At 50.8% G+C, this 15,451-nt stretch overlaps 1 protein-coding gene across 12 annotated transcripts in view; it reads right to left on the reverse strand.

The window, feature by feature from the left end:
* TLK2 (tousled like kinase 2) overlaps positions 1-11,866 on the reverse strand; it is a 130,680-nt gene extending 118,814 nt beyond the window's left edge. For 2 of the 12 annotated variants that reach the window (XM_008271671.4, XM_008271669.4), the window contains exons 1-2: positions 11,567-11,861; positions 8,539-8,624 (exon numbers count right to left, since the gene is read on the reverse strand). In XM_008271671.4, coding sequence (XP_008269893.2) covers positions 8,539-8,624; positions 11,567-11,705 — 225 coding nt within the window. In that variant the 5' untranslated portion in view covers positions 11,706-11,861. Of the gene's footprint in view, positions 1-8,538; positions 8,625-10,072; positions 10,091-10,371; positions 10,505-11,566 lie in introns of those variants that run through there. The other 10 variants (XM_070060512.1, XM_051825104.2, XM_070060511.1 and 7 more) reach the window with 8 other exon arrangements.
* Positions 11,867-15,451: the final 3,585 nt, after the last annotated feature.

Below are 15,451 nucleotides of genomic sequence, written 5' to 3' on the forward strand. Positions count from 1 at the left end.
GTCCAAGTACTTGAGTCCCTGCCATTCATGTGGGAGACCTAGGTGGAGCTCCTGGCTCCTGGCTTCCACCTGGCCCAGCCCTGGCTGCTGCAGCCATTTGGAGATATAAGATCTCTCCCCACCTACCTCATATCTTCCTGGCTTTCAAAGAAATTTTAAAAAAGAAAAAAAAAGAGAGAAAAGACAAGAGTATTAGTATTAGTATTTTCAGAAATATAACTGGCAGCAGTTCAGAGAAAGATGAATGGGGTAGGAGAGACTACTACAGCTATAAATGAGAAAAGTCTGCATTAAGGTAGTAACAGTGGGGCAGGGAAACACTTGATTGATTCCAGAGAAAGAGGAGATGTGAGCTGATACTTGACTCTATGTGAAATGATGAAAGATTCAAATAAATACTGTGGTAAACCAGAGAGAGAGGACAACACGAAGGTCAGCCTAAGAAGTTTATCAACAGTTCCTTCCAAAGCCTCAGTCTAAACGCAGATGGCTTTGCAGCACTTCCACTCAGGAGCGCCGTCCAGAGGGTACTGAAGGCACAGCACTGCCGCGTCACAGAAGTGCTGGTGCTGTGACGTCAACAGCTAACACTGGACAGCCAGACCTGAAACCTGCTTGATGCAATTAGCTACATGGCAGGGGAGAAAGGTACTAGCTGGTTAAACACCTTTTTAGAAGTTAAATCTCATTAATTTAAGATGATTTTGCTCTCAGCCTTAACAATTTACATAAAAAAGATTGTAAGATATTTTTCTTTAAGAAAATATTCAACATCTACTATGTGGTATTTAAAAAAAAAAAAAGATTTATTTATTTATTTTATTTGAAAGGCAGGGTTGCAGATAGAGGCAGAGAGAGAAAGAGGACTTCCATCCACTGGTTCATTCCCAAATGGATACAACAGCCAGAGCTGGGCCAATCTGAAGCCATCTCCCACACAGGTACAGGGGCCCAAGAACTTGGGTCATCCTCTACTGCTTTCCCAGGCCATAGCAGAGAGCTGGATCAGAAGTGAAGCAGCCGGGACTCAAACCAGTGCCCATATAGAATGCAGGCATTGCAGGCAGTGGCTTTATCCACTATGCCACAGCGTCGGCCCCTGTGGTACTTCTTAAAAGTAAATGATCTTGCTTCAAGCTTTACAAAGTAAAGATTCTTATGCCAAAACAGAACCACTTTTCACAGCTTCTCATTTTGTTCTTTTCAATCCTTTTTATTCAATACAACTGAAACCAATAACATTAATTAAAACAGCATTTTTAGAGTGGGGAATCTTAAAACACTTTTTTTTTTTTTTTTTTTTTTTTGGACAGGCAAAGTTAGACAGTGAGAGAGGGAGAGACAGAGAGAAAGGTCTTCCTTCCGTTGGTTCACCCCCCTAATGGCCGCCACGGCCAGTGCACTGCGCTGATCCAAAGCCAGGATCCAGGTGCCTCCTCCTGGTCTCCTATGTGGGTGCAGGGCCCAAGCACTTGGGCCACTGTGGCCTCCCGGGCCACAGCAGAGAGCTGGACTGGAAGAGGAGCAACCAGGACAGAACCAGCACCCCACCCGGGACTAGAACCTGGAGTGCCATTGCCACAGGTGGAGGTTTAGCCTAGTGAGTCGCGGTGCCAGCCAAAAACACATTTTTTTTTTAACTTAAAACATATATAAATGTACATCCTTTTTTTAAAGATATATTTTAGGGGCCAGCACTGTGGCGCAGTGGGTTAACGCCCTGGCCTGAAGCGCTGGCATCCCACATGGGCGCCAGTTCAAATCCCAGCTGCTCCACTTCCAATCTAGCTCTCTGATATGGCTTGGGAGAGCAGTGGAAGATGGCCCAAGTTCTTGGGCCCCTGTACCTGCGTGGGAGACCTGGAAGAAGCTCCTGGCTCCTGGCTCCTGGCTTCAGATCTGCACAGCTCTGGCCATTGTGGCCAACTGGGGAGTGAACCATCGGATGGAAGACCACTCTCTCTGCTTCTCCTCTCTCTGTGTAACCCTAACTTTCAAATAAATAAAATAAAATCTTTATATATATATATACATATTTTATTTATTTGAAAGGCAGAGTAATGGGGGAGGAGGGGAGAAACAGAGAAAGACAGATCTTCTATCCGCTGGTTCATTTCCCAAATGGTCAGGCTAAAGCCAAGAGCTTCTTCCAGGTCCTCCAAGTGGGTGCAGGGGCCAAACACTTGGGTCATCTTCTACTGCTTTCCCAGGCCATAGCAGGGAGCTGGTTCGGAAGTAGAGCAGCTGGGACTCGAACCCGTGTCCATATGGGATGTCTGCATTGCAGGCAGTGGCTTTACTCGCTATGCCACAATGACAGCCCCAAATATATGTTCTTTTATCAGCCTTTTCAGCTACGTCTTTTGAGTTATAGATCCACTGATTGTAGTCTCCCACAAACTACATCCACTATACATCTCTATGATCTCCAGTTTCAATTTCTTTAAAAAATAAAGGGAAATGCAGGTGTTTGGCACAACAGTTAGGATGTTACTTGGGCCACCCATATCATGTACTGCAGGGCCTGGTTTCAAGTCCTGCCTCTACTTCTGATCCAGCTTCCTGCTAATATATACCTTGGAAGCAGATGATGGCTCAAGTACTTGGGTCCCTGCCACCTACCTGGGAGACCTGGATTGGGTACCAGGCTCCTGGCTTTAGCTTTTGCAGACATGTAGGGAAAGAACAAGCAGATGGAAGACTTCTCTGTATCTATTCCTTTGCATTTAAAATAAGTAAAATAAAATAAATACCAATTTTAGGTCTGGCCCTATGGTATAGATTAAGCTGCTGCTTGCAGTGCTAGCCCCCCCCCCCCCCCCCCCGTATCAGAATGCCAATTAAAGTCCCAGCTGCTCTGCTTCCAAACCAGCTTCCTTCTAAGGTACCTGGCAAAGTAGAAGACAGCCCAAGTACTTGGGCCTAAGCCACCCAATGTGGAGACCAGGATGGTGTTCCTGGTTCCTGGCTTCAGCCTGGCTTAGCCTTGACTGTTGTATTTGGAATTGACCAGCGGGTGGAGGATCTCTCTCTGTTACTCTGCCTAATAAACAATTTTTTAAAAAACATGTATTTGAAAAGCAGAGTGACAGAGAAGGAGAGACGGAGAGATCTTCCATCCACCAGTATACTCTCCAAATGGCCACAATGACCGAGGCTGGCCTAGGCTGAAGCCAGAAGCCAGAAGCTTCTTCCAGATCTCCTAAGTGGGTATAGGAAACCAGGGACTTGGGCCATCTTCTGCTGCTTTCTCAGGTGCATTAGCAAGGAGCTGGTTCGTAAGTAGAGCAGCTGGGCCTTGAACTGGCGCCCATGTGGGATGCCAGTGTTGCAGGCCATGGCTTAATCCACTATACCACAACATTGGCCCCAACACATCTTTAAAAACAAATTTCTTTCCAAACAGTAAAGTGGAACATAAAAGATACTTGCCAAGAATATAAACCAAGAATCCTTCCAGATTAAAAAAATATATAATCTTTTCCAGATACTTCATTATTTTTCTTTTCTTTTAAAGATTTATTTATTTATTTGAAAGGCAGAGTTACAGAGAGAAGGAGAGGCGGGGGGGGGGGGGGGTTTCCATCTGCTGGTTCACTCCCCAAATGGCCGCAACCGCAGGAGCTGCACCTATCGGAAGCCAGGAACCAGAAGCTTCTTCCAGGTCTCTCACACGGGTGCAGGGACCCAAAGACTTGGGCCATCTTCTACTGCTTCCCCAGGCCATATCAGAGAGCTGGATTGGAAGTGGAGCAGCTGGGACTCAAACTGGCACCCATATGGATGCCAGCAGTGCAGGTGGCGGCCTCACCTGCTATGCCACGTCATGGGTGCCTCATTATTTTTTTTTAAAGATTCATTTATTTATTTGAAAAGCAGAGTTACAGAGACAAAGGGAGAGATAGAGAAAGAGGTCTTCCATCAGCTGGTTCATTCCCCAAATAGCCAGCTGGGCTGGTCCGAAGGCAGGAGCCAGGAGCTTCATCGGGGTCTCTCATGTGGGTGCAGGGCCCACACACCTGGACCATCCTCTGCTGCTTTCCCAGGAGCATCAGCAGGGAGCTGGACTGGAAGTGGAGCATCTGGGACTCGAACTGAAGCCTAACATGGGATGCCAGTGTCACAGGTGGCGGCTTTACCATGGAGCCACAGCGATGACCCCCAGATATCTCATTCTTATTGACTCAATTTATACTTAGTCTATCTTGGGCAGTTTTTTTTTTTTTTAAAGATTTATTTATTTATTTATTTATTTATTTATTTGAAAGGCAGAGTTACAGAGAGGCAGAGGCAGAAAGAGAGGTCTTCCATCCTCTGGTTCACCTCTCAAGTGGCCACAACAGCCAGAGTTGCAGTGATCTAAAGCCAGGAGCTTCCTCTGGGTCTCCCATGTGGGAGCAGGGGCCCAAGGACTTGGGCCATCTTCTACTGCTTTCCCAGGCCATAGCAGAGAGCTGGATCAGAAGTGCAGCAGCCGGGTCTCAAACCGGCACCCATGTGTGATGCTGGCACTGCAGACGGTGGCTTCACCCACTATGCCACAGTGCTGGCCCTGGCAGTTAACTCTAGTTTTACAGAAACAATTCTTTCATTTTGCAATAATATTTCACTGGTTTATGCAATTCTGTATGAAATTACGTTATTACAATACAAGTGCTTATTGTCATAAAGTGATCTTTTTTTTTTTGACAGGCAGAGTGGACAGTGAGAGAGAGAGAGAGAGAGAGAGAAAGGTCTTCCTTTGCCGTTGGTTCACCCTCCAATGGCCGCCACGGCCGGCGCGCTACAGCCGGCGCACCACGCTGATCCGAAGGCAGGAGCCAGGTACTTCTCCTGGTCTCCCATGGGGTGCAGGGCCCAAGGACTTGGGCCATCCTCCACTGCACTCCCGGACCACAGCAGAGAGCTGGCCTGGAAGGGGGGCAACCGGGACAGAATCCGGCGCCCCGACCAGGACTAGAACCCAGTGTGCCAACGCCGCTAGGTGGAGGATTAGCCTATTGAGCCACGGCGCCGGCCATAAAGTGATCCTTAACAAGTCTGCACTTCAACCAATGGGAGGAACGCAGATGGCATCAGTCAGTGTATCACCTAGTACATAGATTAAAATATAGGCTATCAACCAACACACCTGTTAAAAATATCTAAATTCATTTTGTAGTGCTTCTGTTACACTTGGAATAGTACCTGATATATAGTAAATATTGCAAGTATTTGTGACTACATTAACATCAATATTCAACTAGGTACAGGTAGTAGTGCATACAAGGTTGGAATTCCAACTACACAGTGTCCAGAATCACAGACTACATGGACTTAAACTGCCAACAGGGGTCAGAGCAGTAAATTTAAGCTGCTACAGGTCCTCACTGGAAACATATGAATCCAGATACACTCAGTTTCACATTACTGGAAGTGGATGCTTCAGTGCTTAAAGGAGGAAATCTTAAGAAGTAAGATAGCTCACATATGAGGTAAGAAATGAAGAAGTATATTCACAACCCAATTTAATCTTACCACCTCGAAACTGCTAAATGGATGGTTCCAAGCCAAAATGGTAGCTAGATTAGGAGAGCCTGCTATACATCTCTCAGTGTGCATTAGGCTACTCCTGTCCTCAACACACAAATGACAGAAAATATCAATCATTTAAACAAAAACAGAGCATATCCCAAAGCCCAAAACAAATGATTTTGGTACCAATCACTATGAAATAAATACGGTAACAGAAAAAGAAACTGAATGCATACAAACTTACTATGCAAGAAAATGAAAAACTCACAAATAAAAAAACTAAAATAAATAAAAAGCAGTTTAAGTATAAATAATAAAGGTGGAGGGCTGGCCTTTGTGATTTAGCCTAAGTTTTGTGTTAGGTATGTTAGTTACAAAAACTAGACTTGATATGACAGTAACCAAACCACTTGAAGACTGCAGCTACTTCCAACACTCTTGACCACTGGGAAAGAACCCACATTGGCAGTGACTTTCTTCCTTCTATGGACATCAAAAGTACTAAAAATGTTATGAATAATTAGGAGAAACTCAAGAGACAGACCATGGAGCTACACAAGTCCCACCAGATGGCAGCATCACCAGGAAGTCACTCTACTCTCCCCTTTGGAGCAGTAGGGGCTGAGATCTGTCTCGCTCTTTGCAAAACTGAAAGCTATCCTCAACACAGTGGTATCTTCATTCAGAAGCTGTCACCATGATGAGGAATCTGAAGCCAGGAGGAGTCTCTCCCAAGTACCTTTCTCTCCCAGTACTACTGCCCGTTCCCACCCCCATCTCAAAGCAGTGCTAGGAGATGTACAATGTCTTGCAGGTAACAAATGTCCTACAAAATAGATATCTTCTTTTCCTATGGTTGGTGCTGAAAACTACAGAAAGATTTATACTTTTTTTTTTTTTTACAGTTTCTATGCTATGAAAAAAACAAATACTCTCCTGCTAGTCCTTGAATAACATTTCTTGTAATCAATATACTTACCATGGAAAACATCAAAATAACATACAATTAATGGCATAAAAACAACAGGATACAGATGAACTTCTTTGTATAAAGAACTTCTATTTGGTAAAACTTCCTATGAAATAGGTAACTGCACTAAAAGTACTCTGATACCATAGTTACATTATTTTGAGTCTAGGTACAAAATTCAGAATATCACTCATTCCCATCACTTATGCCCCACTCTGTCAAAAGTACTAGTGTGCTTAAATATAGCCTTCATGAAACTGAAAACAAACCAGAAAGAAAAATATCATAATAGCAAAGACAGATGACTTTTAACTTGGTAGAATTTGAATACAAACTTACTGATTTAGTCAGTGGGGGACCATACAAACAGATTTGGATATGAACATTAAACTGAATTCCAAGTTAAAAATCTATCAAACGGGCCAGCGCCGCGGCTCACTAGGCTAATCCTCCACCTTGCGGCACCGGCACACCGGGTTCTAGTCCCGGTCGGGGTGCCGGATTCTGTCCCGGTTGCCCCTCTTCCAGGCCAGCTCTCTGCTGTGGCCCAGGAGTGCAGTGGAGGATGGCCCAAGTCTTTGGGCCCTGCACCCCATGGGAGACCAGGATAAGTACCTGGCTCCTGCCATCAGATCAGCGCGGTGCGCTGGCCGTAGCGCGCCGGCCGTGGTGGCCATTGGAGGGTGAACCAACGGCAAAGGAAGACTTTTCTCTCTGTCTCTCTCTCTCACTGTCCACTCTGCCTGTCAAACAAACAAACAAAAAATCTATCAAACATAATTGCTAAATAATCAACTGAACCAGAGATCAATTTAACACTCAATATACTGCTCACTTCTATGGGAGGCTACTTCACCTACATAAGAGAATATACATTTGTACATATATAACTTTAATATAGAACAAGGATCAGGGATACAGCCAGTCCAGTGTGCCACAAGTCAGCTATTTAATTAAAGCTGCAAAGAAATCATCAACTAATGCATAACAAATACGGTGTTAGCACAGCACCTTGTCACAGTAGTCTTTGCCTTGGTCTCTGTCTCTCCCTCCACACTGCAGGTTTGGAAGCACCGTGCTGAGGCAGCATCGCTAACACCTTACACAATGCCTCGCAAGCTATGGCATTCAATATTTGCTGAATAAACCAAAACTGGTAAACTATCTCAGCTCACCAAAACTGTGAGACCCATCAAGGCAGCCAGTTTTTCTAACTAAATCATAACACACTCTTTCTCCTTGAAGAAACTAACCAAAGCAAGAGACTAACATAAGACATGAGGATTTCTTGAAAAGCCAGAAAGAAATAGTATCACTTTGGTTAAAGATCAAAAATTCAGAGTTTCAAATGTCTCAACCCAAGTAATATCAGAAACTTGGATCACTGAAGCTTTTACATAAAACATCTCAAACGTACTTTACATACTTCACCAAATTCCTACATGTCTTACATATTATACTAAAACCACCCTCTGAGAAAAGGGCGGACAAGCAGCTACAGACGGACGCACAGGAAGCCATGACACTGCGTAATTCCACACTTGCCCCTTTATCGGGGGCTGGATCTTATTTTATGTCCCCACAAACAAAAATAAAAACAAGAAAAACAGGAGGAGTGATAAAGCAGCTGAGGGGTGCAACCCGGAGGAATCTGATAAAGCACAGATCTGGAAAACCAACAAACTTTACAGACGCAAATTTTCCATGTTCTACCATGTAAATACCCAGAGAGTACAGTGTAATGTAGTTCTTCAATGCCTTATAATCAAGAGTCTTTTCTGAGTGACAGAAGTTTTCACAAAATACGCCACAGAATCTAAATCTAATATAGCCAGCCTGTTAGTGTGCCTGCAACAAGACCATCAGAGACCTGTCCTATACTGAAAAGGAAAAAGCAGTGTGTATCTCCACAGAACACATTCAAACAGACCATTAAGTGACTACTGGAATGACTGGCAGGATTTAAAACTCCATTGAAACTAGGAGCCAAAACTTCTCCCCAGCAATCATTTGTTTAAGCTATGAATAGTATTCATCAGCATCATTATACTCACCTTACTAACACCAACTCCAGTAAACCTGGCCTCTAACAATTCCTGCCGCCGAGGGTCCAGGCTATGCAATTCTTCCATCATTTCTACTGAAAAAGGAGGCAGTGAAACCATGAAAACTAGAAAGGGAGCAGCATCTTTACTGATAACAAAATTCACAGTAATTATTTCAATGAAAGGTTGCATACAAGTGATCAACTACCACGTGACCCAACAAACAGTAATACATTTCAAGTTATGGAGCAGCTTAGAAGACCTTTTCTGAGATGAGCTTGTTTTTCTTGGTTTTGATCTGATTTTAACAGCAAAACACCTCAAACCTTTCATTTAATCTGTATAAAGGCTGAGTAGAGGCAAAAAAGCAAAACAAAACAGAAAACAAACAAAACGCCAAGGGCTAGCTTGCAAAAAGAAAATCCCTTCTATAAACCTCGGAATCTAGCTAAGTACTTTCAGGTATTTTTTTCCCAAACACATAGGAACTGCTTCTTAAACTAAAAATATGAATCATTAATAATACCAGAAGAATACAGCATGAATCAGAAGCTACAAATAACTTCAAATAACACTATTATATAGCTCCTTTCTCCGAAGAGCTCACAGGAGCTCATGAAAATAGGAATTAATCATTTTAAATTTATTAGAGGACCCATGGTAAAACCATCAGCCTGCATTCATTCAGGAGATTAATACAGCTCCATAACTATCCCTGTACAAAACCTCCGACCACTCCCTGGAGCAGGAGGTTTCTCTTCACTTAGACATCTGCTTTAAGCACTCCTTCCGCGCAGGGAGGGGCAGAGGACACCATTTTTAAACTCCTTCCATGACCAGTCAATGCACAGGCCACTCTGAGCAAATATGTCCATGCCCTGCAAGAGATCAACTGCTGCCCGATCCCCTGAGAACTTCTCTTTCACATTAAAAGCGGGGAAAGGGCACGCATCGTTACACGGAACTCCCCCAGAAGACATTAAGTAGTGACTGGAATGACTGGTGTGATTTTAGAGTTCACTGCAAACCTTCTCCTCCGCCACCTAACAACTCCCCGATTTCCAGTAACTACCCCTACCAATCCCGCAGTTTCATTTCTCTTCCTGGATCGAGAGCCTGGGGCGAGGGGGAATGAAAGGGTGACACGTTAAAGTTTCGTCCACACATGCAAGTGCAGGTTAGAGAGAATGAAGAAATGCTCCGAAGGGCAGAAAGGCACCTTTTCAAAACGAAAACGAAAAAAAGGAGGCTGAACGTCTCCCTGCCGAAGTGGCCTTGCTCGCGTCTCGCCCTGCCCTAATCGAGGTCGGAATGGCAGAGGCTGCACTTCCCAAACCTCCATCCCCAGGCCTGGCCCGGAAAAGGACGCCCCGGTGGTTATTCCATTTAATGTCAACTCATGTGAAGGGAGACCGCACTCCGTCTCGCTCCAGCGGGGCCTGGGACCGGGAGACTCCCCTGGCCCGCGGCCCGGAAGCAGGACCAGTGGGGCCTGGTCCCGGCGCCCCTCGCCGGCTCCAAACTTTCCCAACTCGAGGCCCACCTGTCACGGAGGGAGGGAGGCTCCCCGGGGCGCCCGGGGCCTCCAGCTGCCGGGGCGCCCCCTCTCTCCGCCGGCCTCACTCCTAGGCCGGAGCCGCCCGGGCCTCCCCCTTCATCGGCCCGGCCCCTCGGCGACCCGCAGCCCTCCGGGAGCCGCTCCCGCCTCACCGCCGAGGAGCTGCGGCCCGGCGCCGGCCACGGGGTGGGCCCGGGGTCGCAGCCTCCTCACACCGCAGGGTCCCCGGGACGGTTAGTGCCTCAGGCCCGGCGCCCTCCCCCGCCCAGGGCTCAGCCTCTCACCTGCCGCCGCTGCCGCTCCACGCTCCTCCCGGGAGGGGCCCCGACCCGACCCGGCTGCGGGCCGCTCCGCTCTCCCCCTGGGCAGGCCTGGGGCGGAGCCGGGGCCTCTCCTGAGCGCCGCAACCCCCGCCCGGGCAGCCGCCGCCGGCGCCGGGCTCCACGAGAGGGCGGGCGGGGGAGGGGGACCGCGGAGGCCGCAGATCCCCGGGCTCGCGTACAGAGCCAGGCGCCCGACGCGGGCCCGGGCCCGGGCGGCCGCGGGGGGCGCGGGCCCGGCCTCCTGGCGCCGGACAAAGGCCAAGGGAGGCGCAGAAGGGCCCAGGCCGGGCCGGGAAGTGGGGACCCGCTCGGCGGGGGGCCTCTCGGGCGCGGCGCGGAAGGTGGGGGGGGGGCTCGGAACCGCTGGTGCCCAGGACCCGCCTCCGGCCCCTTAATCCGGATCGGTTCGGTCCGGATTAGTAGTGATCGGTGTAAACACACTAGTGAAACCGCGTGTTTCCTCGCGAGATTTGCACGGCTGGGAGGCAGGGGGGGGGTCCTGGGGGTGTGGGGGAAGCGCCGACAGTGGGGGAGGAGGGGGAGGGGACGGGGAAGGTGTGCGTGGGGGGGTCCCCGCTGCCCCGGCGCCCCGCCTCCTCCAATCAGCAGCCGGCTGGCGGGCAGGGGTTAACCAGGGGACCCCGCGCGGCGGAGGAGGCCGCGCCTGGTCGGGCGGCGGAAGGCGGGCGAGCGGCGGCCACGCGAGGGGAGGACTGAGGACGCCCAGGCGCCGGGCTGGGCCGGAGCCCCGGAGCCCCCGCCGCCGTCTTTGTGTAACGCGCCCCTGCCCCGCGGGGACGCGCCCGGCCGGGACTGCGGGGCCCCCACGCCGCGGACCGGCTCTGAGGGAGGGGGCCTCGCCAGCCGGGTGCGGGGGTTCCCGAATCCGCCTCTGCGACCCCCGGCTCCCGCCTAACCCCGCTTCTCCACGGGCTGGCGTGAGAAGCGGGGTTGCCCTGCCCAGGGATGGATTGTAGAGGAAGAGCGCTCGTGAGCCGGCGAGCCCCGCCGGAACTTCCCGGAGACGCCCAGTTAGTGAGTTCGCCCGTGCCCACCCGAGTTCGCGGGCTCGCCGGCCCCGCGCTCCCCGCAGCCACGGGCCCGCGCCCGGACCGCGCGTGGCGTCCGCGAGCGCGGGCTGCACTCCGTCACCTACCTGGCTGGCAGGGCGTCTCCAGGGACAAAAGGTGCCCTGAGATCAAAGCTGAGCCCCCACCGCACCAGGATGCCGCCCTCCGGAAGGGGGGGCGCTGCCCCCAAGGGGCTCTCCGCAGGCACCCGAGGGGAGGTTCCATCTCGGCCTCCGGTTGGAGACGCGGCCCTCCAGGGTGCTCGGGAGCGCCGGGGGCAAGTGCTAGAATGGGGAAAACAGGCCCGCCGCTCGCTGAGGAACGAGAACTGTGGAAGGGCGAGCTGCCGTGCGCCAGGCGGGCTTCCGCGTCGGCCGGCGGCGCCCGCTGCCCGGAGCCGGGGCCTGGCTCCCGCCAACCGTCCAGCTCCGTGGTCGCTGCCCGAGCCGCCTTCGCCCAGGGCCCGAAGACAAGGGCTGCACGCAAACCCCCGCGTGCAGGGAGGATGTCAGCCTTTTCCAGGGATGGGCGAGCACCCCAGGCGGCGCCTCTGCCAGGTTCGGCCTTGCCACCTCCTCGCCCTCCCGTGCATGACCGGGTCACAGGCCTGCCGAGAGGGCAGAGGGTGCAGGCTTGCTCCTGGTCAGCCCTGAAGCCTCCCGGGACCTTGGGCAAGCTCAAGCGCGGTTGGAAAGCCGCCATCAAACCCAGAGTCATTTTCCTCTGGATCCCAGGAACTTGGGAACTTGGGCTCACATCTTTCCAAAGAAAGGGAGACCACATCAGGAGCAGGAAGGTAGGGGGAGGAGGGCGAGGTGGAGGACCACTGGGAGCAGTCTCCGCAGGCAGGGTAGGGCAGTGTGCCAGATGTGCCCAGCTGTGCCTTCCTCCCCAACCCAAGAGAAAAGCAATGAGGCCAGCGCTTTCATTATGGCCAGTGATCAAGAAAGTAAAAGTAAAGTCTTAGATCACCCTGGTTGTCTTCAGTGGGAGAGCAGCAGCCGTCCTGCCCAGCCCAGCCCCTCCGTGGACTGGCTGCACCGGCGTGCTGTGCCAAGTCTTTTCAGGCTTGGCCAAGCTCACCTGGGAAGGAGGACTGGACACCGTCCCAGGTGTAAAAGTCGTATGATTCCATGTTTAAAAGGAGTTATTTAAGGTAATCATTGGAACACACAGAGGAGGTTTTGTTTCATTCTTTCTGGTTCATTTTTCTCCAGACTTGCAGCTGCAGCCCCCCTGTAGACCTAACACGCGTCTCAATAGCAGTTGCGTGTAGGGATCCATTTGCTCACCACAGAGTGGGTGCGTCTATTGGTAAGCAGTATGCAAGTGAAAATACCGGGCCGACACGGGGCTCACTTGGTTAATCCTCCGCAGCCATTTGGGGGGTGAACCAACGGAAGGAAGACCTTTCTCTCTCTCTCTCTCACTGTCCACTCTGCCTGTCAAATAAATAAAAAAGAAAAACACAAGTGAAAATACCAAGTATCAGCCGGAGGGCAGGAGAGTACAGACAGCAAGCGCCCCTTCCTCGGAGGAGATTTTCAAAGGACATTCTCTTTTCCGACAGCTCCTCTAGAATGTGATTTAACCTTGGGTTCCTGAGCCAGCCTGCTTCACGTGTCATCACATGCGACTTTTGAGACTAAACCTGTACAGACAGGGGAGTGGGGATGCGCCCTGCACAGCTCCCAGTGCCATGAACTCCGACGTGGATGGAACTGGACGTGTGCATTGGTCACCCGGTCCTCCCTGCCTTCAGGGGCATGAATGACAAGCCCTGGGTCACAGAGGACCCCATGCCGTCTGGGCATGCCTCGGGCTGCTTTCCCTGGTCCCCTGTGTGCCCTGCAGGTTTCAGTAGGTTAATAATGTGTCCACAGGAATCAAGATTCCAATAGTAAGCCGGCGCTGTGGCTCACTAGGCTAATCCTCCGCCTTGTGGCGCCAGCACACCGGGTTCTAGTCCCGGTCGGGGCGCCGGATTCTGTCCTGGTTGCCCCTCTTCCAGGCCAGCTCTCTGCTATGGCCCGGGAGTGCAGTGGAGGATGGCCCAAGTGCTTGGGCCCTGCACCCCATGGGAGACCAGGAGAAGCACCTGGCTCCTGGCTTCGGATTGGCACAGCGCGCCGGTCGTAGCGGCCATTTGGGGGGTGAACCAACGGCAAAGGAAGACCTTTCTCTCTGTCTCTCTCTCTCTCACTGTCCACTCTGCCTGTCCAAAAAAAAAAAAAAAAAAAAAAAAATTCCAATAGTCAGGTAACCGGGGACTCCGAGCTCCAGCTAAGTGGCATCCCTTCTTGCAGGACTTCTCAGGGCCCGCAGTGTAACAGGCCTGCACGGGTGCACAGTAGGCGTTCTCTGAACATTGATTTTGGACCGCCATGGCGGGGGGGGGGGGGGGGGCCTGTGGATTGGTGGGTTATCTCAGGATCCCTGCTGAGAAAGGTGTTCTGAGGAAGACACTGCGGAAAACTGGAGTTCAACCCTCTTTTGTTCTTTCTTTTTTTGTCTTTTTCTTTCTTCAACTCTGGACAAGGTTGTGGCGGGCTGAGGTAGGGGTGCACGTGGGCTGTAGGGGCGAGGCTGGGGCCCCAGCCCCCTCTTCTGTTCTTTCAGCTCTACTACATTAACGATCATCTAGGATTTTTTAAAAACTGCCCTCCAAGACGGTGGCATTTATGCGGGACAGGCTGATGTTACTTGGGCAGCTCGTGTGTCTGCGATGTGCTCTCCAGTCCCCTGCAAGGAGCCGGGAGTACGGTGGCCGGGAGGGCAGCCTTCCTGCTAATTTTTGTGAGCCTCAGTTTCTTGATCCATAAAATGCTGCCACCTCCCAGGACCACGGGGGGGGGGGGGGACCTAAATGAGCTGGTATTTGTGCCTCACAGAATTCGTCTTGTTAGTGAAAGCATTACATTTGCTGGGGAGAAAGATGGGAAAGATGCCTGATCTGTGTTTTTCTCTCACCCTGAAAATGTAGTGTTTCTAATGCTATGAAGAGGTAAGTGTAAGGTCGCGGGTTTCGGCACCAATGAAGGCCCCCACAAAACAGACACCGCAGTAAGGGGAGGGGTTTATGGGGAAGACCCAGCAGGCCGGGGGTGGGGGTGGGGGGACAAAGAAGGAAAAAGTAAGAGAGAGAGTGTGCGCAGAGACCACATGTCCAGGAACAGGTCCTTTTAAAACTTTGCCGGAGGGCGGGCAGGGAAGCAGGAGCAGCGAATCCCATTAGGATGGGGGTGGGGCCATGTGGTCACCTGGCTTCCAGCAATGGCGGCGGGGGTGGGGTGGGGGTGGGGCTAGAACCTAGGATGGTGTCAGGGTGTAGATCGCGCCAGAGATAAAACTGCGCCATTTTCCTAACAATAAGGAATTTCATGACAGCCATGTTTCTTTTACAAGTTAGTCTAGGCAAGCTGGAATAGTCCGACGGATCTGTGTTCTAATCCTGTCTTTGCAGCCTCAGGCTCCTTATCTGAAACCTGGCCAGCATAATGAATTCCATGTTTGTTTCTAATTAAAGTTGAAATCATGGTGGGAAATCCTGGCAGCCCCGGCCGAGAGCGTTACCTCCTCTCTTCTCTCCAAACCCAGCAGAATGGAGAAGTGTTTGGCTGCCGGCAAAGTGCACAGAGACTGAGAAAGCCCAGCTCGCTCTGCCTCTGTCTGCTCTTCCTACCCTCCTGCGCCCAGCAGGCTCCAGAAGCCCTTCGTAGGAAGTCTCCTTGACCCAGTTTCCTTATCAGGTCATGCGTTCTTCCTCGCAGCCTTCTCATTCTAGAAGGATCTTCCTGTTCTGGAAAGCAACCTATCTCTAATCTCCTCTTTCAAATACTTATTTTTAATAATTGTCTTAGCTTTGCTTTGTGTTCCTTCTTCTGGGAGCTAAAATATAAAATAGAGGGGCCAAAGGGAAGACAGCCCAGTGTAAGGTACAAGCCCCCGCCCCCCTTCCCTGTCGAATCCTC

Source organism: Oryctolagus cuniculus, chromosome 17 (assembly GCF_964237555.1).
Source record: "Oryctolagus cuniculus chromosome 17, mOryCun1.1, whole genome shotgun sequence".
Taxonomy (NCBI): Eukaryota; Metazoa; Chordata; class Mammalia; order Lagomorpha; family Leporidae; genus Oryctolagus; species Oryctolagus cuniculus.